At 46.5% G+C, this 22,693-nt stretch overlaps 9 protein-coding genes across 9 annotated transcripts; 3 read left to right on the top strand and 6 right to left on the bottom strand.

Moving 5' to 3' along the window:
• Positions 1-1,197: 1,197 nt before the first annotated feature.
• N7473_005105 (uncharacterized protein) lies at positions 1,198-1,779 on the bottom strand (the record flags this gene model as incomplete). Its single annotated transcript, XM_057151045.1, has 1 exon — positions 1,198-1,779. The coding sequence occupies one exon, from the start codon at positions 1,777-1,779 to the stop codon at positions 1,198-1,200; it is 582 nt and encodes a 193-aa protein (XP_057008850.1).
• A 1,143-nt stretch (positions 1,780-2,922) lies between these two features.
• Positions 2,923-3,534, top strand: N7473_005106 (uncharacterized protein; the record flags this gene model as incomplete). Its single annotated transcript, XM_057151046.1, has 1 exon — positions 2,923-3,534. The coding sequence occupies one exon, from the start codon at positions 2,923-2,925 to the stop codon at positions 3,532-3,534; it is 612 nt and encodes a 203-aa protein (XP_057008851.1).
• Positions 3,535-4,518: 984 nt separating this feature from the next.
• Positions 4,519-5,583, bottom strand: N7473_005107 (uncharacterized protein; the record flags this gene model as incomplete). The annotated part of the gene is made up of 1 exon (XM_057151047.1): positions 4,519-5,583. The coding sequence occupies one exon, from the start codon at positions 5,581-5,583 to the stop codon at positions 4,519-4,521; it is 1,065 nt and encodes a 354-aa protein (XP_057008852.1).
• Positions 5,584-5,716: 133 nt separating this feature from the next.
• On the bottom strand, positions 5,717-6,162 carry N7473_005108 (uncharacterized protein; the record flags this gene model as incomplete). The annotated part of the gene is made up of 2 exons (XM_057151048.1): positions 5,717-5,998; positions 6,061-6,162. The coding sequence occupies 2 exons, from the start codon at positions 6,160-6,162 to the stop codon at positions 5,717-5,719; spliced, it is 384 nt and encodes a 127-aa protein (XP_057008853.1).
• Positions 6,163-7,005: 843 nt separating this feature from the next.
• Positions 7,006-8,162, top strand: N7473_005109 (NADP-dependent oxidoreductase domain-containing protein; the record flags this gene model as incomplete). The annotated part of the gene is made up of 3 exons (XM_057151049.1): positions 7,006-7,448; positions 7,544-8,068; positions 8,123-8,162. 3 exons carry the CDS (start codon positions 7,006-7,008, stop codon positions 8,160-8,162), a joined length of 1,008 nt encoding a protein of 335 aa, XP_057008854.1.
• Positions 8,163-9,173: 1,011 nt separating this feature from the next.
• Positions 9,174-11,206, bottom strand: N7473_005110 (alpha-galactosidase; the record flags this gene model as incomplete). Its single annotated transcript, XM_057151050.1, has 7 exons — positions 9,174-9,196; positions 9,264-9,983; positions 10,068-10,228; positions 10,314-10,484; positions 10,551-10,687; positions 10,785-11,041; positions 11,110-11,206. The coding sequence occupies 7 exons, from the start codon at positions 11,204-11,206 to the stop codon at positions 9,174-9,176; spliced, it is 1,566 nt and encodes a 521-aa protein (XP_057008855.1).
• Positions 11,207-15,663: 4,457 nt separating this feature from the next.
• Positions 15,664-16,463, bottom strand: N7473_005111 (GNAT family N-acetyltransferase; the record flags this gene model as incomplete). Its single annotated transcript, XM_057151051.1, has 2 exons — positions 15,664-16,238; positions 16,445-16,463. The coding sequence occupies 2 exons, from the start codon at positions 16,461-16,463 to the stop codon at positions 15,664-15,666; spliced, it is 594 nt and encodes a 197-aa protein (XP_057008856.1).
• A 1,078-nt stretch (positions 16,464-17,541) lies between these two features.
• Positions 17,542-19,138, top strand: N7473_005112 (uncharacterized protein; the record flags this gene model as incomplete). The annotated part of the gene is made up of 4 exons (XM_057151052.1): positions 17,542-17,590; positions 17,656-18,155; positions 18,240-18,441; positions 18,579-19,138. 4 exons carry the CDS (start codon positions 17,542-17,544, stop codon positions 19,136-19,138), a joined length of 1,311 nt encoding a protein of 436 aa, XP_057008857.1.
• Positions 19,139-19,498: 360 nt separating this feature from the next.
• On the bottom strand, positions 19,499-21,899 carry N7473_005113 (sugar porter family MFS transporter). Its single transcript, XM_057151053.1, has 2 exons — positions 21,529-21,899; positions 19,499-21,392 (listed from the first exon to the last, which is right to left on the bottom strand). Exons 1-2 carry the CDS (start codon positions 21,621-21,623, stop codon positions 19,871-19,873), a joined length of 1,617 nt encoding a protein of 538 aa, XP_057008858.1. The 5' UTR covers positions 21,624-21,899; the 3' UTR covers positions 19,499-19,870.
• Positions 21,900-22,693: the final 794 nt, after the last annotated feature.

Genomic DNA, 22,693 nt, shown 5'->3' on the forward strand with positions numbered 1-22,693 from the left:
AGATACTCTCTTGCCTAGTAGTGACGGGGAGGATATCTTAGATGCAGCAGTTTAGGCTAACGCAATAAGGCCCTACTTTCTATTTACTAGGCTGTAGTATTTTATTGGTATATTGCAGTAATCACTCCAAGACTAATACTAAAAACTAACCTTTATAGATACCTTGGACTATCTACCCGAGTCGTGCTAGGTTTCCTTTACGTCGGGTTGTAGTGGTGCCGGATATATAGTATCCGCTATTCAAAATATAGTATATTAGCCCGACCGCTACTTATATCCAGCCTACTAAGCTAACTAAGTTGTAGATAAACCGGGTTAACAATAATAAGTTAGATAAGGATAAGTAAGCCTAAGCGCTGAAGTTTCTTATTTATTTTCTCGGTGATATACATTAACCGTTGTATACGGAAGCCCTTAATCGCGAAGAAATGAGATTTATGTATACTTCGACGGTCGGTATAGCAGAGAGGAGAACCTCTATAGTATCTGGGATACAGACATTCCTTATAAAATTAACGGCTTAAGGCATAATCTAAAACATAACGAGGAAAAAGAGCCGGCTGTACGATAGGCAGCAAGCCTCTTTCAGACAAACAGATTCCGGCATCATTATGTGGAGTGTTCAGATATTCAGAATCCTTTGGAATGTGCTATGCTGTGGGCAAGGGAGACGAACAGACTGAATCGTAATTTCGTGTTAAAAAATGGCGTCAACTGGCTTGAAGACAATGACCTTGGTGGTGACTATTACGATGGCTCGGTTCCTATTGTGAATGAACAGATCTACAAAGCTGGAGTTCGCTTAGCCACCTGGCTGAACGCTTTGGCAGCACAAAGGTCATCGATGAGAAAACTTGTCAAACAAGGCGGAAAAGTGAGAGGATGTTTTGAGCTCTGAATATCGGTTACATCAGGTCTTCAGAATTAGGAAGTAAGTGCGAAACCGCTTCTTCCACTATGAAGTCTTTTCTCTGTTATGGAGCAAACAAAAACAATGGAGAGCGGGATAGGAAAAGTTCTTTGGGTTGCAGTATTTGACTTGAAACTCGATTCTTACTTCACTTTCTGAGAAGATTTTAATGTTTACCTTTCCTTGAAAGTGCCGCGCATTCATCAATTCATTTCTCTAGTACGCGTGAAGAAACCATTTCAGAGTATACTTGTTCCTTGCCTCTGGATAAATAGGGGCCGCATTTACTAGAGCTTATCCTCAATAAGAACTTGTGTTATCTCGTCATAAGGGGCTAGTGCGACCCAAATAAGGTCAAAACGTGAGTCTGGGTATTGAAGCTTGCCAGACCAGCCACTACTCTCCGCGAACCCTTTTATGCTAATAGCTTTTGCGATATCGGAAAGTTTATGATGTTCCCAGCAAATAAGGACATTCCCTTCTCCACGATACGCTTTCACTGCCCGAGCGACGCCTTCGGCGTCGTCTTTCTCAATACCCGTGTTAAATTTCACATCGAAATCCTCCAAATCGTCGGCCAGAGGTTGCACAGTTTCATACGGGCGTTCCCTGGAACCATCTAGATAGTTTTGATAATAAAGCACAAAGCATTCTATTTGCAAAGAGCGAGTGCTACGTAGTTGGTCGCCACAAAGAGAATCAAAGTAGTAGGAGTAGCTCAGACCTTTATTAGGGCGTTCGGCAATGATATAGCCAATATCAAACCCGCTTTCCTTTCCAAAAACGTTACGAAGGCGCTGCGCTCTTGCTTCCCCTTGAGCAGAGAGATTATTTGCCCCATCACCCGGCTTTTCTCCATGCCTAATCATGTAGATATTTGGTGCAGTCTGCGTGAGGTTTCAAGGAGGTTAGGAAGACTCTTTGAGATACAGATATCTCATGCGAAAATGAACTAACCATCGTGATATGACTTCCCGATTAAAAATTGACTTGCAAAAGGCGATGTTCCAAGCAGAAAAACGGTTAGGCGGCGTGACGGGGGTCCTTAATAGATTATTGTAATTTAAGGGGATGCTTGTACGATGTATGTGGAGGTAAAAGTATGAATCTTGAGTATTAGCTAGGTATAAATAATGTTATCTGCTATTAGCCTTCGTCAGTCCTAAACTTTAATGACTTACTGCCTCGCTTTCGGAAATAGGCCAAGGACGTTTACAACACTTCCAAGAATAGTCTACAAGCGTCGCTCCACCCAATAATTTCACGTACCAAAGCGTCAAATGCATTCAACTTTATGGTAATCACACCATGATTATTAATACGTAGAACCAAGGCCTAGAATTAAGTGACATGGACCAAACCATGGTTGCTCATCGGGCAGAACTTTGAGAATATTAATAAACCATAAAACAATTTTGCAGAGGGTTTGGGGTAGTGGCAGGAGGTCGACATGATCAGGTAATCTTTAAAATGTCCTTTCCAACTGCCAGTTGTCAACTTCAGCTTGGACAGCATATCGTCATTCCTTTTTCTATGCTTTTGCTTTGCATTCAGTATCAGATGGTGGAGTCCGTCATCGTCATCCACAAAGGCAACGGATAAGACATTATGAACATCCAAAATCTGTACGAGAGAAGTTGCATTTCAAAAGTCTATTCAAAGAGGAACTAAGAATTATGGGTCATTTACTCCTCGAGAGTAGCGTCGGTCTGGCAGAAGAAAGCCGTAATGGCTGAGTTGTCAGAGGGATTAAGCACCGACCTATAATTTACTTTAGCTAGCTCACAGGTCTGATTGAGTCTGGATTTCTAAGAACCTTGGAAGATACTATGATACCAAAGCCCTAGGTACCGAAGCTTGACTGACTAGCTTAAATAATCACCTGAACAACGGATAGTATTGACGTCATTACAATAGAGATTTTCCAGAAACATAAGACTCGGAGAGGATTCTGACACTCTCTTCAAAAAGCGCTCAATTTAACAGACAACAAATAAGTTCGCATATATACCATGTCTGAATCACATATACCAAACCCACGAAGCACACCTGAAGAGCCTCAAATTTATCAGACCTACGAGGCCGCAACAGCTGACTTACAAAGGAAGTTGATACGCAAGAAGAAACACCAGCGCGCTCAATATCAGCTTATCAGTGCCATTTTCAACTTGCTTGCAATCGCACAAATAATAATCGGTGCGGCTATTACCGCATTGGGACCGTCCGGTGGTGAGCATATGTTGGCAATCACAATCTTAGGGGCATTCAACACCTCTATCGCCGGATTGCTTGCACTGCTTAAAGGGAGAGGGCTTCCGCAGCGACTGAGGAGGAATATGGGCGAATTATCGAAGGTCTTGGACTTCATTCAGGAAAGGGCAACCCTGCTGAGATATAGCAGTAGCGCAGTCTCAAATAGCGAAAATTCCCTGCTTTTGCAGGATGCTTTCCAACGATACACTATCGCGCAGCAGATTATTGAGAGGAATGAGCCGGATACGTATGCCGACGGAAATATGTCAGAGGGGAATAGTTTCCCAGGCCGAACGGCTTCGAAAACGAGGGGTGGGAGGGGTCGTCAAATGGATGAAGAAGTGGGAACTAGTGGGGAGGCTGGGTCGTAATAGAGTCATTCAAGGAAGGTTAGTAAATACAGAACCATGTGGATATTGTCTCGCACTAACCCTTCATCATTGCGTTTTCCTACCCTACAGATTATCGTTGTACGGTCACACGCAATAGTGGTGAGGCTACTTTGAAGTCAGTGATATTTTATTTTGTAGGCAAACTCCGTTTACGTGCTCTCGCAAACATCAGATCAGGACGCGCGTGTTGGTCCCTTTGTGATAATGCATGAAAATAGGTAGTAGTGTAGAAGAATTCAATAGCGATGGGACTTAGCCAAATTTTAATGGAACTGGGCTAAATCAGAATTCTGCCGGTGAAATCTGAACTATAATTATGCATTGGCGAATGGCGTCTATACACCGCCGTAGCACGTCAAAGCTCAAGTCACCCGGTTCTGTTTGGTAAATTTCTCAGGGAACCCCTGCTTATAAATAGCCATCCTTGTTATAAGTGGTTAATTATGGGCACAAGATATGACAAACATTCCCTGTACGCATACAATAGAAGTCTACCCTCATCGAATGCTTCGAAGTTTCCGGATGCAAAATCTTCTTTGCATATTCTAGAGTCTTTGCCACTGAATGTACATCAGATAGAAATTCGATCTCGTCGAGAGACAAAGGTACTAATTGATTGATGAAGGGGTTTTCGCCCAAGATGTTGCCTGCATTGGCATGCATGCTGGTCCAGCCATTAGCTTCGACCTCGTTTTGGCACGTGGTGAATAGGAGAAAATCAGGACCTAATTCGATGGCAAGGGTCATCTCTGCCGAAGTGATCATTTGGCATTGCGAGATGATTATCTCACTTTTCGCATTCTACGGTACAGTTTTTAGAATAGGCATGTAGTATGTTGGCCTTTGCGAAGACAGGAAATAAACAGTGACATAAGGGAGTTTTGATTGCAAAATATCATTATTGAATTCAGAAAATGCAGCAAACTAATTCAATTGGATCGCCAATCAAGTCTCTTGACTCACTCAAGAAGCTGGTGATAGTGGCAGGCCCGTAGATGAGAAACTGCCTGAAGGGCTGCCTTTGCTCAGCCAACAAGGCTGTAGAACTCGTGAGAAATGCTTCCAGTGCCCTCCTTGAAGCTTCTTATATGTCACAAAAGTATGCCCGTCAACCATATCCGCAAGGACAACACCCACGTCAGAAACTCGCATTGATCTCTTGATTTCTGGCAGCGGCAAATCTCTCGCAGGTGGATCTTGAACTGCAATCCGGTCATCTACTGTTGGATCGCCATCATAAACACCGTCCTCTTCCATCCACATCACTTGCTCCGCGACGTCTGCCAACAATAGGCCATTCCAAACACCCTCTCTATGTGGAACTGAACGCAATATCACAATCACAATAGATTGCCGCCGAATCCTAGGATCGCGGCACTTGAGCGTCGTATAGTATATTGGCGGTATAAAGCCACATTCAGCGGTGAATCCATTCCCAGCACAAGCTTGGGTCGGATCATCCAAAGTTTTCCTCAGATCTTTGATTTTGATATCGAGGGTTGCGAAAAAATTCCACATGTTCACGAATGTGGTCACAATGGTCAAAATTCTTTCTGTATACTGGTCGAATATCATTTCGTCTTTTGAGAGACAAGTCGCTGCCATGATCATAGCCATTTCGAAGTTTACGACCAGTAACTGGTGTCCGAATTTTCCAGATCTTCCTTTGTTCACAAAGCGAGGTAGAGAATTATCAAAGGCTTTACGCCAGAGGGTGAGGTCCTCTAGAATTGCTTTTTGGGTATTGGCCACTTCCCTCCTGTCGCCTTTGATCTCTTTCTCTCTCACAGTATCGGAGTGCCGCTTCAGGCAATGATTCCTGTTCAGGAGATCGTCAAGTGTTTGACGCGCCTCTGATACCGAGTCAAAGCTATATGGAAGCGCGTTGGTCTTCGGGTCTCGAAACACGGCACACATATTCGCAGGAACGTGGCCGAACATGGCGGACTGGATAGACAGACGAGCGTACGAATCAATCAACGCATCATGCGCAAAGTCCTCTGCAGGTTTGAAGATATTCGGAGTCATTGAAGACTTTTTATCCGATATATTCGACAAGATATGAATTCCATGGCGCAGATGGGCGCTTCCCCTCTGGTGTTGCCCACGCAGGTATTCCAAAGTAACGAAAATCATGCATGTGATTAACGCCACCTGCGCATCATTTTTTTTCGTTTTGTCCCTTCCTCACACTCAAATGCTGAATAGCCTTATTATATTGCTGCAATGTGAAGCGTTCTGCGTCAAATCCGTAAGTTGCCGGGATCTTCCACGGCTCATAATAGTGGTCAAACCGGTGTGCCGCCGATAAGGCCACAACAGCGTGCCGTACGGCAGGCTCCTGCGCGCTGGCTTGGAAGATCAATTTCTCCCAGAAGTCAGACGGAAAGAGCCCTGCAAACTTCTTGGTGGTCATTTCCATGAACCAGTCAAACGAAACTTGCTCGTCGGGAGTGAGACTGCCCACCGGAACCGGCGTACAGTATGTCGATAGCCCGCGATTACTCTGTGGTTGGCCATATGGCGTGCCGCCTCCTCCCCATATGCCGTAGCCATCGCAAACACGTCTAGTCGAGAGGCAGCGCCGACAGGCTGGGCGACTTTCATCGCATTTCAGCCGTCGAAGTCTGGCGTGCTCCTGTTAGAGACTGCGTAGGCAAGTATATATACTGATGCATAGGGCGACAAAACTCACTTGCAAGTTTTACAGCCTGTCTTAACATTTCTGCGGCCTTTTTTGGGGAATACTCTTTCAATTGATTCATACATGGTTGAAAAGGTGAGAAGCTGTGCCTCTGGGGAAACAACGAGTGCACCTTGAAAATGATTTTTCGCTAATCGAGGCTCGGGGAGGGGGGGGATTGGCTTGCTCGGAAACTTTGAATGTTGATTGGTTTGGCGTCTCAGATGCGGGGAAGTGGGTGCTTCAATGTAGGGATTGGCTAGTGATCTGCGGATCCACTCCTCTTAACTCCGGTAAAGTTCTTGTTTCTACAGAATCATGCTGCAGAATCGCGGGGTTTAGAGGGAAATATCTCTCGGGACTTACTTGGAAATCAAATGAGAGAAAAACCTGCTTCGATAATGTTCCAGATATTCACAGAGGAGGAGTATTTAAAGGTGGGTTGGGTCCAAGGAAGGCAGGTTCGTTCGACTACTACCTATATCATCTTGACAGCGCCCACGGCACTGCTGGCACAGGAAGCGAGAAAAGAACAGGGAGACTGAGTCAATTTGTCTATCTAGAACAGGAAGACGAAGACGACTAGGAAAAGGAAGAAGAAACAGAAGGAAACAGAACAGGGTCTATAAGGCCCTGAAGCACAAAGGAAAAGGAACAAGGCCTGGTCCTGACAGGAAAACCCCGGCCTGCTTCATGCAGGGCCAAAGAAGACGACAAACCCTGCAAACCCTATCGAGGTCAAAGGGATCGAGTCATCACATCTCAAGATGTCTCTTCCCGTCCGTAACCTCGGCCGTAATGGGCCTGAGGTTAATGCTGTTGGTCTTGGGTTTATGAGCCTAGGTGGTATATATGGATCACGGGACTCCCTGGAACATAAGGTGTCCTTCCTCGAACATGCCCATGCCGCTGGCCAGCGATTTTGGGACACTGCCGATATGTACCTGGACAGTGAAGACGCTGTTGGAGAGTGGGTTAAGCGTTCAGGCAATCGAAACGACATCTTTATTGCCACAAAATTTGGCATCCAGTACGACCCATCATCTGGAGACTACAACTTGAAGATCCGATCCGACCCAGAGTATGTCAGGGAGGCATGCGAGAAGAGCCTCAAGCGACTGAACACTACCATCGATCTATACTACTGCCACCGCATTGATGGTGTCACTCCTATCGAAAAGACTATCAAAGCCATGGTCGAGCTGAAGAAGTATATCGCTCCTTTTCCCTTCGTGCACACCCGTACCAACCTTGATTGATTGGCTAAGATTCGTCTCTTTTGATCTTTAGTCTAGGAAAAATCAGGTACTTGGGTCTTTCCGAAGTGTCTGCTGCAACCCTCCGCCGAGCACACGCGATCTACCCTATTTCTGCTTTCCAAATTGAATATAGTGCTTTCGCAACCGACATTGAGTGGCCAACTATTGATCTTCTGAATACATGCCGTGAACTTGGGATTGCGGTGGTTGCCTACAGCCCGATCGGCCGAGGAGTTCTTTCTGGCCAAATCAAGACCTTCGACGATCTTCCTGAAAATGACTTCCGTCGCGGGCTGCCTAAATATGCACTTGAAAATTTTCCTAACATCGTGAGGTTGACAGATGGGTTTAATAAGGTTGCTCAGGCCCATGGCAGGACTTCAGCGCAAGTTGCGATCGCATGGCTGCTAGCTCAAGGATTGGACATCATTCCTATCCCTGGTACCCGTTCGACATCCCGTATGGATGAGAACAACGCCGCTGTACTGGTCAAGCTGACAGAGCATGAAGTTCAAGAGCTTCGTGAATTGGTGGATCGGACGGAAATTCCCGGGCAGCGTTACTCTGGAGCGTAAGTCCAATTTCGTATATTGCACTTCGATAGCCTCACTAAATTCATTTCTAGGATGGTTGAAAACACACTCCGTGAATCCGTACCACTATGAGTGACATTGATTACCTCGTGTCTCTAAGTGAATTGTTGTAACATTTAACCTTACTTTGACCGTTATCCTGTCATGCCGCATCATTCCTATACTTCTCCATAATAATGGTGGATACTGCTACTATATCGAAGTCCACATTCAAGATCTTTTAACCCCAAAGTCGACCTGCGCAGCAATCTCAATCTCGTAATCCCACGATCACGGTGCAAAATTAAGCAGTAAACATTCTCTTTATGATCGCGTTTCTCCAATCAGGTCTTTCCGTATCTCCACCCTGATTTGATGGCGTCCACACCTGCAGTTAGGGCCCCCAGATGAGCTTCATCTCCCCTAGTAAGTTATCATAAATATATACTCGTTATATTTTTGACCAGCCGGTTGGGTGCGTCTCTGCAACAAAGGCGTTGGGAAAGCAGGTCAACTGTAACTCTTTCCTATCAAAGCGTTCAGCAAGGCCGTGCAGAGATCGATCATTTACAGACACCGCAACAGCCATGTCATCTGGCATCAGTCGGCCGGCGATTGCGGGCAATTTACTGCGTAGAATGTTATAAGCTCTGACCTGGATAAGATAGCATGCTCATGACTGATATCAAATTTACAACGTATTTTCTGGACCTCAGCATAGAGTTTGCTTCTCTATGTTGCTTGAAAGCCTATATATATAAAACCCTATCTCTACTGCCTAGGCCCTAATGGTTCATACGTAACCCCTAGCTATACTGCTAATTCCGCTAGGACTTCTATATACGTTACGTAGTAGTCTAAGTATAGCTTAACTCCTTATACGTAATTATCTAGCTTATTAGGACATTGTTATTCGAATAGGAGCGGAGCGGACAGATCAACTCGTCTAAACCTATTCAGCAATACGGAAAGATATATTGTAGTCACGTGAACATTTTTGCCGAAATTATAAATCATCTAAGCTACAACAAAAATATCAACCAGCAGTGTTCCAAGCCGCGAAATTGGCATCGTAATCGATTGTGGTCGCCACTGAAGTTCCAATCAAAGACACTGGGAGTACCACTCTAGGAGAATGGCAAAGGACAACGAGTTAGTATTTGAGACAAGGTCCAGTCAGTCCCAAGGATCAACGCTTACGGTTCTGCATTTGACAGGTTGACGGGGACACACATTGAGTCGGTCCAGTCCAACCTTGGCCACCGCATTGTCCCCATTTTGTCTGTTGAGGCTGGGTCGACGAAGTCGTTGTCGATGACATGGTTGTAGTGGTGGTGGTGGCAGTGATTGTGGTGGTGGAACTGCCTGAGATGGCACGGAGTCGGAAAACTCGACATCCCGTAGCGGGAATTGACTGAGAAATTGTTCCTGACGCTCCAGACACCGTCCCGACAATCCCTCCTAGCAGCATAGAATTCCCTTGAGCGAGCCCAGTCGAATAACTTTGTGCAGTCGCGTTATACAACCAAGATGCATGTGCGGCAGCACCGTCATTCATGATTGCCTGTGCTTGGCTGTCACTAAGTCTCGATGCCCACAGGTCCCTGATTTCGAATTGAGACGATGGAACATTCGATGAACCAAAGATGTCGGACAGGTTGGCAGATGCCGTTATCGCCGAGCCTGCGTTGTTGAATAGAACGACAACCACGTCGTTGGTTGAGCTTCCAGTGGTAGATACCAGAGGACCACTCCACAACTGCACGTTATTGCGCGTCCATCTGTATGTCGCGGCCACACCCAGGGGATCTTGGTTAACGGCAATAATGGCCGCATTGGCCAGAATGGAATAGCCGCTGGCGGTCAACTTTGACATGTCATTACCCATAATCAATGGACTTTTCGCGGTGGACCCTAGAAACACATGAAGAAATTTTAGCCAAAAAACAACTGACAAGCTCGACTGATCGATTGCAGCCGGATTTAGGGGAGACATACACATGCTGAAGTGTGCGACATATTCTGAGTCTGTCATTCCACCATTGCCGACTTCCAGCATATCCAGGTCGTTCCAACCGCCTTTGGCCGAGTACCCTGAGATAGTTGCTTGCATGGACATAATCTGTGTCACAGAACAGTCATATCCACCGGAATTCGGACTATCAAAACGTATTAGCGTTAAGAGGCACCGGTACACCACAAACGGAACCTGGAGAGTCCACAATGGGAGCCAGAGCTGCTTACACCGGACAGGCTGAATACCCCGTATTGAAGTGGTCGGAAATATCACCTGTGATCCGCCAAGAATTTCCAACAGATGGGCCCCAGACCCAAGGTTGGTCTTGACCCCAATTGCAAATAGCATAGAGAATTGGCCGCCCACTTGCGGCAAGCGCCTGTTCCATCACTTTGTATCTGCAGAGGAAGTCAAGAGCTCAGCAGGGACATTCACAAACTGCCTCAAGACAAGGATGTTCTTACCGAGCAGAACTGGCGGCCTGACTTCCAGCCTGTCCATTATTGTTGCAGTTGTCATATTTCAGATAATCTACCCCCCAGCTCGCCCACGTGTTTGCGTCGATCGTTTCGTAGCCTAAACTGCCAGGGTAACCGGCACACTATTCTCGCCGCGAGGTAAGGAACAATATCGGATAATGTTTTGGAGGAGGAAAAACGAAGGACTGACAGCCACGCCGGAAAAGGGAAACTTCTTACCGTTTTTGTGCCGGCGCTTGAATAAATCCCAAAGCCAAAGCCATCTGCATGAAGTTGGCTGCCTAGATAGCCCATTCCGTTGGGAAACTTAGTGGCATCTGGGATGAGAGCCCCATTCGATGCACGGCCAGAAGACCAACAATCATCCAGAATGATGTAATGATAACCGAGGTCCCTCAAGCCACTCTTCTTGATGGTACTGGCCGTAGAGAGGATCAAACTCTGACTGAGGCCGCACCCAAATGCATTCCAGTTATCTGTCGCAAGCAGCATCAGCCATCTTGGAAGCATACCTAAAAATTGACTGGCCTAGAAGCAAACGCACCCCATCCCATTTGAGGAGTCTCAGCAAGGCCATTCCTCAGCGCCGTGGCAAGATGGACAAGGGATATAAGCTCCCCGAGGATGACGGAGACCATCATAGTGAATATGGTGCGCGAAGTAATCAAGGGAGATCAATTCAGAAAAAATCGACGGGGAAACTGAGTGAAAATCCTTGGATCAGTAAGGATCGTGGAACAGCGTCTGGGCTTGCAGTTTGTCAGATCGATCACTCACAGACTATATAGCCCCTCTCGGTTAATATAGGACGTCAATGTAACTCTACCTCGGATAAAGGGTTATTTCTTCTGATGATCAATCTATAGTGGCCATGCACTAGGATTCGGAGCACGGTACTCGCAGAAAATTAGTGGACCATTCAATATAAACTCCTTTCTTCAGTTCAACTGTAAGCAATAAGCTCCATGGTGTCGAGCGCGAGGGCTTAAAATTGCTAAACTGATTGCTTTGCGGGGGAGTGGGGGTCATGGCATCCACCGTTGGCTCATTGATCCTGAATGCTGGTGGAGCATGTTCTGCCTCCGAGACATGATGTGAAGGTTCCCCGCGCCCTTGCAGAACTCCTGTGGGGTAATAGTCGCATATGATATAACTAGCACAATCTGAAATATCCGTTTTTCATTTGTTTATCTTCGGTTGGATGTTTATAAGGGTAGTAATCTGCAAAGTACTGCTATCTAGCACAATATAGATGTTAGTAGATGCTCACACTTATAGAGGATAGCCATTTCTTTTTCTTTTGAAGACCGGCTTATTATATTTATTGTAGAGAGCTTCATTGCGATCCTGTGCTTCCAAGTCAATCCACATTTTTCCCAAATTCACCCTATTATTCTATAGTTGGAAAATTAAACGGTAATATCATCCAGACAGCCTGCCTGTAAACGGGTGATGAGGAAAGAAATCACCACTTTGCACGGCCTATCCGCGAACTTACGCTTTACCCTTGATTAGAAGGAATGCTGTGGAATGGTTTACAACCTACGTGAGTTAGCAGCAAACCTTCACTGGCCTTCTACTGCTGGACCCTTCGCTAATTGTAACCTCGATGCATTGGTTCTCGAGTCAAGCGATGTTATTACTGGCGGCCAAAGCGCTCTTCTCAGCTGCTAATTGATCCTTCCAGACTCTGTTATTATTATTGCTCGACTGTTTTCAATTCCTCCCTCCTTGAGGCATGGTGCCGATTTGGATTTACTCATAGACAAAGTAGTACCCTTCATTCTACAATATACCTTTCCATATACAAAATTCTTCTGGTCAACCATGACAGGGTTAATCACGATCTCCACCTGCTCGGCAATGAGGTCACGAGAGAAGTGCCGTGACGAGTATCCTAAGTTTCACGCCGCATATTTAGCGTGGACCCTGACACCTCTATGAGTCTTAACAACTTGACAACAGTATAACTACAGGGGTATTATGGCAATTAAACCTCTCTCCCGCCCGGGTTTTCTCCTAATAAAATCCGGAATTACTCCGTGTGACAGGTCCTTTCGGTCCCCTAGTCCGCAAATAGCAGAGATCGAGTTTCAGGGTAAGACATTCAGAATTTCTAAAGAAGAGTGTGCGCCGAACATAAGAGAAGCTTTAGAAAACACGAAAGAAAGAAAAATCTTGGTGTAAAGGCTCTGCGACGGGAGAAAATACAAATAGATTTTTGGTGCATAATTTGTCTCTCGTAGTTTCCTTTCAACTTGAATCTAGCTCCAAGGGATGCACCGCCAATAATGAATAAGAATAAGACTTTGTCGGGTCCGATGCTCTGCTTACCAGTGCTGGCACTCCCCTATATGACGAGAATGTAGGTTAGAATGAAGTGGCTGGCTGCTCGGATGGGTATGAGGTCAACATCGAAAGAAATCTCTTCAAGTCTCTGCTGTAGGTTCCTAGCTGCCTAGCTACCGATCAACCGTGCCGGAAAATCCCCGCATTTCCTTAAGGTACTAAACATAAGTCAGTCCCAGGAAGATAGGTATTTCAATTGAATGCAGGAACATTTTTGATATTTGGGTTGCTTCTCGGACTATACCATAGATGGCGCCAGGTGCTGATCTCCATGGCCAAATAAGCACCCTCTCAATCAAGCTCGATCAACATCGGAGCAAATGAGACGCCGAACAGTGAACACTAAACATTCTATATGCAGGATTAGATATCCTCATCAGTTCGCGGGCGGGTGGCACTCCAAAACACGACACCTTTCGGTCATGCTGAATTCACACTCTGCCTACTCCATTCATCACCCCTTGTGGCCTGGTAGTAGCTTCAGTCAGTACTTGAAGTCAAAATGTTGACAAGGGGTCACTGGTTACCAGATTAGCGCCCTGAACTACGCCCTGGAAAGGGGATAGGTATTCGGTTCCAGAGATGAGCCGTCAGCGATGCTCAATTTCTGGTAGTTTCCTGAAACCTAATTTATGAACTTCATGCACCAATCTTTGGTTGTATGTTTGACTTGCCCGTCGAAGAATGGGTAATAAAACTGTCGGGTCCGAGGATCGACATACGCCATCATATCCATGCGACTATCGTCCCAAAAAATCCCTTCGGCCTTGTCCAGCGAAAAATCATCGCCCGTCTCGTCCTGTGAGATTACTGGCCCGCAACATTCAGCAATACCGTGCTAGACAACGTTGCCCGTGGCTTGACTGCTTCCAGAGATCCCGAAACCCGAGCCCATCAAAGGAGTTCAAGGGAGCAAATCAAACAAAATCGTAAATTTGGGAACCAGTACGTAGATCAAGACCAGCCACTATCTGGAATAATCCTAGCAGTGTCACAGTGAAGTCTTCTTGCGCGGGAAGATGTTCTAATGATAAAATCCCTTCTGGGGCTCGCCAAAATGCATAGGCATGCTGCTTCTTAGTTCGTCCGACTAACGAAGTTGACAAGTTTGACAGAGCCCCCTAGAGCCTTCGTGGCTGAGTTGAAGATAGCAGACCGGTATCGCACAAAGTAACTCCAAAGAGATACGTAGCATGTAGCAAGTGTTCCTAGCACTGTCAGCTGAATTAGCACTATCGATACCGGCGATGAGGATATGCGTAAAGGTACTGGTGAACTGGAATACAGCTCAACAGGTCGTCAGGTAAATTCCCGTCCTGATAACCTTATGTGTTTTCGTGGAAAATGGACATCATTAGGTGGTATCGGGTGGGATTGGGTAGAATTGTAGGGTAGTAGGCAGGAATTAGTCGACTTAGAATATGCTACGAAGATGCGACTATAATTTTATTGCTATACGGAAGTACCATACATGATTTGCTAACGAAAACCTTACGTCTTTTGAACTACCGTTTATTATGTTCTAGCCACCGAAATGCAGATTACTATAGGACATGTTTGCTTCTTTCCGCTACTGTAGAAGAAAATATACAAATATTCTCTCTTATTACTTCTTTTACCTACCCGACTACAGGGCTGCTATATATGAGCCACATACTAGCCTGTTAATTCTATGGTAGGTAACCATATGCATTTCCTAGCTGTTATAGGGTTTTGCCGTTTAAGATAGTTAAAAACTCCATCTGAAAATTAGCTAGTAGATTGCAGGTACAAGATGGAGGTAGACGTACCGCATAAGTACACTTATATCACCAGTTCTTAGCTCATTTTACGTTCTTTATGAGGTATTTGAGTTGTATGTGCAGCTGATTCATGAACGACTTGACTGACCATGCACTACAGTGTAGATGTAGACGGGAACCCCAATCGCCACATAGGGAGTTGCTAAGCCTGATCGAAGCATATGCCCCCAAAATTTCCACGAAAAGATGCCGTACAAGATAAATTCTTGGCCCGGACGCACATATTCTCGAATATTTCCTGTGGTTCCCATACTGTGACTTATCGTCCACTCACCCCAGGCCTGTTGTTAGAACGAATCACCACTGACCTGGGAGGAGTACAGTTATCTACCCTGGGCCACCGTAAACCTAAGTGGTAGGTTAAAAGGGGGTGCTTGATTACGATGGTTATTTTCGAAACTTTGGGGATTTTCAGTCTTAAGAAATGAGATAAAGAACTCGGGATATGAGCTCGGAGGAACTCCGAGTGGTAAGCCTCAGATAAGCCTAAATGGTGTAATGAAAGTACTAAAATCATTTACTCGACATGAAGTTTCGGGACTGCACCGATTCCCCGATGAAAATCAATATAAAGGCACACCTTCGCAACCGTGGTAGAATTTAATTATGCAGATCGATCAGGTAAGTAACCTATAAAAAAGAGACTGTACACCTCACTATCGCCAAAGGGGGTTAAATCCCAAACACCAAGGTCAAGAAATTTTCAAACTCATGTGGGCTCTTGGACAGAGTCATAGTTAAATCGAAGGGCAGGTCATTTGATTGAGTACGTCTATGGTGTTCATTCACAGAATTGGCTCACACAGCTCGGCCCTTCAACGATTACGAGATATTCTACTTCAGTCAGCCAGGGCAAACCCAATTTATTGATTTATAAGAGATTCCTTTATGGCAGCAGTCACTGCGAAGGTTTGAAACTACTCGTCTTCTGGGAGAGCTTCGTAGATTCAACTTGTGGTGGTTTCGATAAGAGGCCTGGTCGCTCGAAATCGAAGACTACTTCGAAGCGACGGCTCCATCCAAGGAAGAACATAATCTCCGACGATCGATTCCACGAATACGAAGCCAGATTTTCGCAGAACTTTAACAGACGCCTCATTCTCGGTGTCGCAGTAGGCCTCAAGAGCATCAAATTGTGGCTTTACTCGCCAGTATAGTTGGACAAAAGCATTCAAGGCTTCGGTCGCAAATCCGAAGCCCCATGCCGATCGATGGAAGATAAAACCAACTTCTGGGATTGGCTTTGACTTCCAAGTTCCGACCCATCCAAGAAAACCACCTGGCTGAAGCACTGTATTACTTTCGGAATCTTGTTGCTGGATGTCATTCAGATTAACAACAGGTCGAAGTAACACAGCGTAATTCTCCCCCAGGGGATTCACGTCAAGCAGTAGCTCAGACATCCACTTCTCGCTCGCATCAACGTCCTTGCAGGGTCCGTGGGGGCTCCATCGAGTTGCAACAGGATCTGACCAAATCTCATGGTACCCAGGTACATGATGCGCTTCTAAACGAATAAGCTCTAAACGAGAGGTTTGCATTATAAAAATTGGGCGGTCTTGCCCACTGATGATTGTGTGGCAGGCAACAAGATCAAGAACAAAAAAGAAGGCAGGTTTGGATCAGCCTGGTACGGAAATACCTCAACATATCCTCCTAGGAGAATCCCCATTTATAACCTTGTGTTTCTAACATAAAAGTCAGCCATTTGAATCACTCACCTCTTACCTCTCCAGTCGGGGTCCATTTTCGGAGGTTCGGGAGGCTTGTGGCGCTCGCCAAGCCCCGATGCCGATTGAAGGAAAAGAACATCCACCCATCATGAGAAACCAGTCCGACACATTGATTGACACCCTCTGCCAGCAGTACGAAATTCTACCACCATGATTTGGTGCTGGACAAGAGCTAATATCTTTTGCTTGTACGGGGACAGACTGCAGAGTGGTCTAGGGCGGCATCTCGGCAGGGGGGAAGAAGAAACATGATAAAAGGTGGTAAACCTATCCGACACTACCCGCCCCAGTACCAACTTAGAGACGATTATCTACATAACTAATGTTAGAGTCCTCACTGGGTTCCTAATCCAGCTTCTCGCCAGACAAATAATCGGGACTCAATGTTGTTAACTCATCATGCTGGAATCTCTATCAACTGACTAGGCACGCGTAGAATAGTAATAAGAGGTAATGCTGTACACCTCCTCCCAATCAGAGTCACCGGGGGTCCACATATCAGTCGGCTCCACCCAATTCTAAGTCCATCAATCAAGCACTGAATTAGAACCCAATTGTTATTCGTCGGTTGGGCAACGCTTATGAAGGTAGATTTTCTTTCGAAGACTACCTATATATCACTCGTGGGGCAATCTTGACAATTAGGTATACCCTCACAGGAACAAGACCTGTATGTGGGGCCGATATAAGATGGCAAGTTATGCGGCATGCTAATTATGCCTCTTCAACAAACGTTCACCTTCCCCTAGCCTTTGCTTCAATCCCGTCAAGAAGAACTGCTTAAGTGGGCTCTACTATCTCCAGTGCATCTGGTTGCCCTCACTCCTCAGAACGCGTAATCCCAGCTTCAAGGGCTAACCAAAAGTTGAAACGTTCAAAATAGAAAGACTATTTTCACTCTGAACTAACGCCTCTGCCAATCTTCATTGGATTTTTGGTGGCCTGGAACAGCCAAGGAGCTCGATACTGTACTCCTCGGCTCCACATTCGTTCATCTTCGCACCAGTCTTAGCCGCTGGAAAGGCTTTAGCTGAATAGCAAATGTGGCAGAACTCACCGTTCAATTCAAGATCCCATATGGCTAATTTCAACATGTCTCAGCCATTGGAAAAAGCCCTAGCCACCATTCAGTCCTTAATTGGTATTTGGAGTGGACAATTTCTGTACCGGGTCAGTGATAAATGACACCATAATATGATTTTATAGATAGTATGCATCGGGAGATACCTTCGGTCGTTGCAATCATCGGCTCACTCCGTGGTTCTCGAGATCTTCTATTAGAGGACAGCATGTACACCGTTCCAAAATCGTCAAATATGTTCAGCCTCATTCTTCTACTTGTGGCTACAAGCCTAGCCACCATCGCAATACTCGACCCCAGTGACTTCGCAGATTTATCAGGAGATGCAGCAGACAATACTCTCACTGCTGAATGGGATTATGCTCCACTTTCATACCAAGAGTACCTGATCACAGGGCCTTACATCTACAACGATACCTCGAAAGAGGTCTCCCACAAAACGCTCACGGTGGCGCGCAATGACACAAGCGTTGTCGTGGTCACAGAGAGTTCGCATGTGAATATGTCTGGGTCTACTGTGATCAAGAATGGATATTCTAGTGACTTATACCAATCGAGCTTCTATGGGCTGAATGCTGCAGTGAACATAGCTAACGCCTCGGTCGCCTATCTTGACAATGTCAATGTGAACAGTTCACAATGGAGCCGCCAACATCTATGTTCACGGTAACAATTCCTATGCATATGTGTCAGATTCGTCGTTATACAGCTTTGGTCCAGTGTCACCTGGGACGGTACTGTCGTTGGAAAAAATCTGAGCCATTATTCAGAGGCATACCGATCTTCTTCTTTTGCTGGTGACAGCCCTAAGGGATACGTCTATGTTTACGATTCCATTGCCCACACTGCAGGGATTGGGAGTGCAATATTCTGTGGACAAGGGACAGTCTATGCCGAAAATGTTGTCGGTCGTGCGCAGCAGGCCCCAATCGCTTTTTTGGATGTCTCGCAAGTCGAGATTCATGAATCAGATCTAACTGCCGGACTACTCGCCATCTAACTGCCGGACTACTCGCCGGTGCTGTTATTTTCTCGTATGGATCTCGAGAATCGGGGTCCGAGATAAGTCTGACCAATTCTCGTCTCACTGAGCTCCCTGACGACGCAGCGGGTCTTTGGTTTGGGAACGTGATAGCGAGCACAAGTCTTGTACGGTCGCAAATCAACACTACTTCGGGCATTTTGGTCATCGCACATTACACCCAGGTGACTCAGGAATTTAATCATTTCGCCGACTCCACTGCTGCTGCCGAAGCTACGATTACAATCTCCGAGTCAACCCTCACTGGGGACTTGGTCGCTTTCAATGGAAGTTCATTTAGCTGGGTCTTGGGCAACTATTCGACGTGGACCGGCAAAACATACTCTGGCTATGGAAACGCGTCATTTTCCGTATCACTTGACGCTACCTCATCGTGGACGCTGACAGGCAACACTGCCTTGACGAACTTTACTGATGCGGATACCACTCTAGGCAATGTCCACTGCGCGGGATATAATCTCTACTATGACTCTAGTAGCGCCCACAATCGCTGTGCTTCCAAGAAGATGCATGGCGAAGGATACATTAAGCCTGCGACCAAGTCACAGCTACAGGGCTCTCACTAATATTCTATGTGGCTACTATTCAGAGTAGACTCTGACTGGGTCAGAATCTACTGTGGCTACTGTTGTAATCGGAGGAAGAGCCAACGGAAAGGATCTATGTTGAATCAACTCATGAATATTCCTATCTCCTCTCTCTCTTCTGGAGGACTTGTAACAAGTAATTCACAAGTTTTTCCCCTCACTGCTATTTGAGTTAGTCTATGACATGTCGATCAAGTCATGTCGGGAATAGTAGAGCTCGAAGCACATCTCAAGAATCCTCAAGTCATGCCAGTTTCTATGATCAATCCCTATGTTCGAATAAATTACATTTACAGTTACTGCCCCGATGTCATGGTAAATTGGTGACTCGAAAATTTCCTATCACATCTCTCTGATAACCTTATTCTATGCGCGGTACTAATTTACCATCGAGAGACCTGATATCGACCATTTACTCTGAAAAGGCAGAAAGGGGAGAACACTTCATGTTCGGAAAATGAAGTTTCGTTGGTATCCAAAATTGGCTAGAATTAAAATCGTATGGTTGGTGATGCTCTAAGGAGCTTCTTCGCGTAACTGCCAGCAACGTGCAGCCAAGCCACTGCACCGTCAGTGTAAAAGAGTCGTATCCACGTGAGCCCAAAGAACGGGCAAAGACATCGCAAAAGTTGAAATTCCACAAAGCCTCATTCTCAAACTCGCGAGAAATATCAATTGGTAAGAGACCCACGGGTAAATCTGCAGGTCTTTCTACTCCTTGTGAGTCGCGGCACTAGCCTCCTTCTCAGTAGCTCGGGTGCCAGCCTCCGCCTGCAGATCTGCCATCTTCTCGGACTGAAGGGCACCCGTCTCGAGCTGGCGAACGTGCTGGTACTGAACCTTGGTCTTCCACGGCTTCATTCCAGGAGTATTGAACATGGTCTCCACATCTTCCAAAGTCTTACCAGCGGTCTCGGGGAAGGCGAAGAAGACGTGGATGGTCATAGCGAAACAAAACACTCCGAAGACCAAGTAGGTCTTCCACTTGATGTTTTCAAACGCTGGCGGCACAAAGTAGGACAAGGCAAAGTTGAAGACCCAATTGGATGCGGTGGAGACAGCCACAGCCTTGCCACGCAGACGCAGTGGGTACAACTCAGGAGGGTAAATCCAGCTCACGGGTCCCCAGGTGGGTGCAAAGCTGGCCACGAAGAGGTAGGTACAGGCAATGACACCCTTGGCCGCAGAGGGTGCGTCGCTCAAATCCCAGGACTGCTCAGGGGTGTGGTTCAGACCACCGGGGGGTGCAGGTTTTCCGTAGCTGGCCATGATACCACCGTTGGCGAACATGAAAGTCATCATCAAAGTCGAGCCCACCAGCAGAGGAGTTCGTCGTCCCCAGCGGTCGATGAATAGCAGGGCGAAGACGGTCATCACGACGTTGATCACATACTGAATCGACGATGCGACCAGGTTGGCATTTCCGGACAGGCCGGCCATACCGAAGACATAGGTGATATACAGCATCATGACGTTCATACCAGTCAGCTGGGACCAGATTTGGGTGAACATGCCGATGTGAGTCCGGTAGATCATGTTGCCCTTGAAGAGATCCAGGTAAGTCGCATCAGCATTCGCGCGCTCAAACTCAACCATATCCCGAATTTCCTGCAACTCGGTCTGCACGAAGGGAGCATTCTTGTCTCCCTTGGAGTGGACCAGGGCCAGCACCTCGTGGGCCTCCTCCCAGCGGTCGTGCTTGGCCAACCAACGCGGACTTTCCGGGAGCAGGAAGACCATGCCGAAAAGGAAGACGGCAGGGATCATCTGCAAGCCCCACGGCAGACGCCAGGCCGCGTTGCCAGCGAGGAAGCTGCTACCATAGGAAATGTAGAACATGATCAAGATACCCCAGGTAATGGCCCACTGCTGAGCACCCACAACCTGACCACGTCGACTGGGTTGAGCCAGCTCTGCGACATAGACTGGGACCTGCGCACTGAGGATACCGACGGACAGACCGTTGATGAAGCGACCGACAACGAGCTGAGCGATGCTGAAGGAGGAGCAGACAATAGCGCTACCGATGCACCAAATGACGGAGCCAGTCTGAATGGCCATGCGACGGCCGAGCCAATCAGTCACGATACCGGAGATGAGAGCGCCTACAAACGAGCCACCGGGCATGGCAGCCGAGATACCACCCTGGGTGGAGGAGGTGGGACCACCGCATGAGCCATCGTCACCGTGGCCAGTCTGGTTGAAAAAGCATTTGTACTGCTGAGTGCCAAGACTATCGACACGCAACGCGCGGATTGGTTAGCGACTCCATGAGAGACATCTTTGAAGCGAACACAGAGCTCGAAGGGGTACCGTAACCTGAAGAGCAGTTGGGGCTGGGGGAGAGAGGGGCAGAGAGGGAGACTTACATGGCAGACATGGAAGCAATGTCAAAACCAAACAGTGCACCGCCGATGACGGCCACCGTGGTGATGACATAGATATTGCCGATCACGTAGCCCATGATGGACTGATGATGTTGGGTGGGAAAAGGCAGGAAGGATGTGGGATTCAATGGAAGAGACCCAGAAGGTAAGATGAAGTGAAGGGAGGAGAGAAAAGCAGAAGAGGGGGGAGAGGGTGGAAAAGTACGAAGGGGGAGAGAGCAGTAAGGTCAGATGAGGAGAAGATTATATAGTACGAGCAGATGGTCCAGGTCAAAACGGGAAAATGGCAAACTACAGAGTCCGGAGTAGTAGAGTACGGAGAACACTTGAAGGATCGGCTGTCGGCAAGCAGGACGATGGATGATGGATGATGGATGAATGGGACCTGAAACCAGGATCCAAACAATCAAAATAATAGAAGATTAATTTTTAATAAAAAAAAATTATGATCCCACATAAATCAACGAGGTTCATTGATGACCTTGGGCCAATCAGAGATCCAGATAATTCATACAAGGATGTGTATTGTAAAATACCACAGGTACCAGTACATCCTTAACCTCTCAATGCGTCGATCTCTTTTCTCAACGAGATTACACGATAGCCCCTCGGCATCAAATCGAACCATGCCCATGAGGAACTATTACTTTTTGATTGCTTCGATAGGTTGACAGACTGGTGAATATCTTCTTCGGTAGATGTAGTAGGTCAGGCCTTTCATATAGGAGATGGAGATACGTCGGGAATACGTGATACAATCTGATTACCATTCAAGTTCAAGACCCATCGTTGCCGTTTGGGGAGATGCGGGGAAGACACCATGTGTCGACTGGTCAAGGGGCGTGTCATCACCAAGTTGGAATGATCATATGTCAACCTCAATGATCATGACTGGTCAGTTCAAGAGGAGTTGAACAGCAACGCTCCCAGCGGGGAATTAGCGGGAAACACCCTGTCTGTTCTGGTCTCTGGAATCAATAGAAGAAACATTCGAATGATCCACGAATATATCCATGGACATCTTGTCATGATAAGAAACACTCTTAGAACGCAGAAATCATGTCACGCCCCATACAACGATACACCACTCGACCCCTATTGTACCTAGCGTATTCGATACAGAGACAACAACAACAGGAACAATTCA

This window comes from Penicillium subrubescens (genome assembly GCF_028828155.1).
Source record: "Penicillium subrubescens strain IBT 31985 chromosome Unknown utg000004l_segment0_segment0, whole genome shotgun sequence".
NCBI classification, from domain to species: domain Eukaryota; kingdom Fungi; phylum Ascomycota; class Eurotiomycetes; order Eurotiales; family Aspergillaceae; genus Penicillium; species Penicillium subrubescens.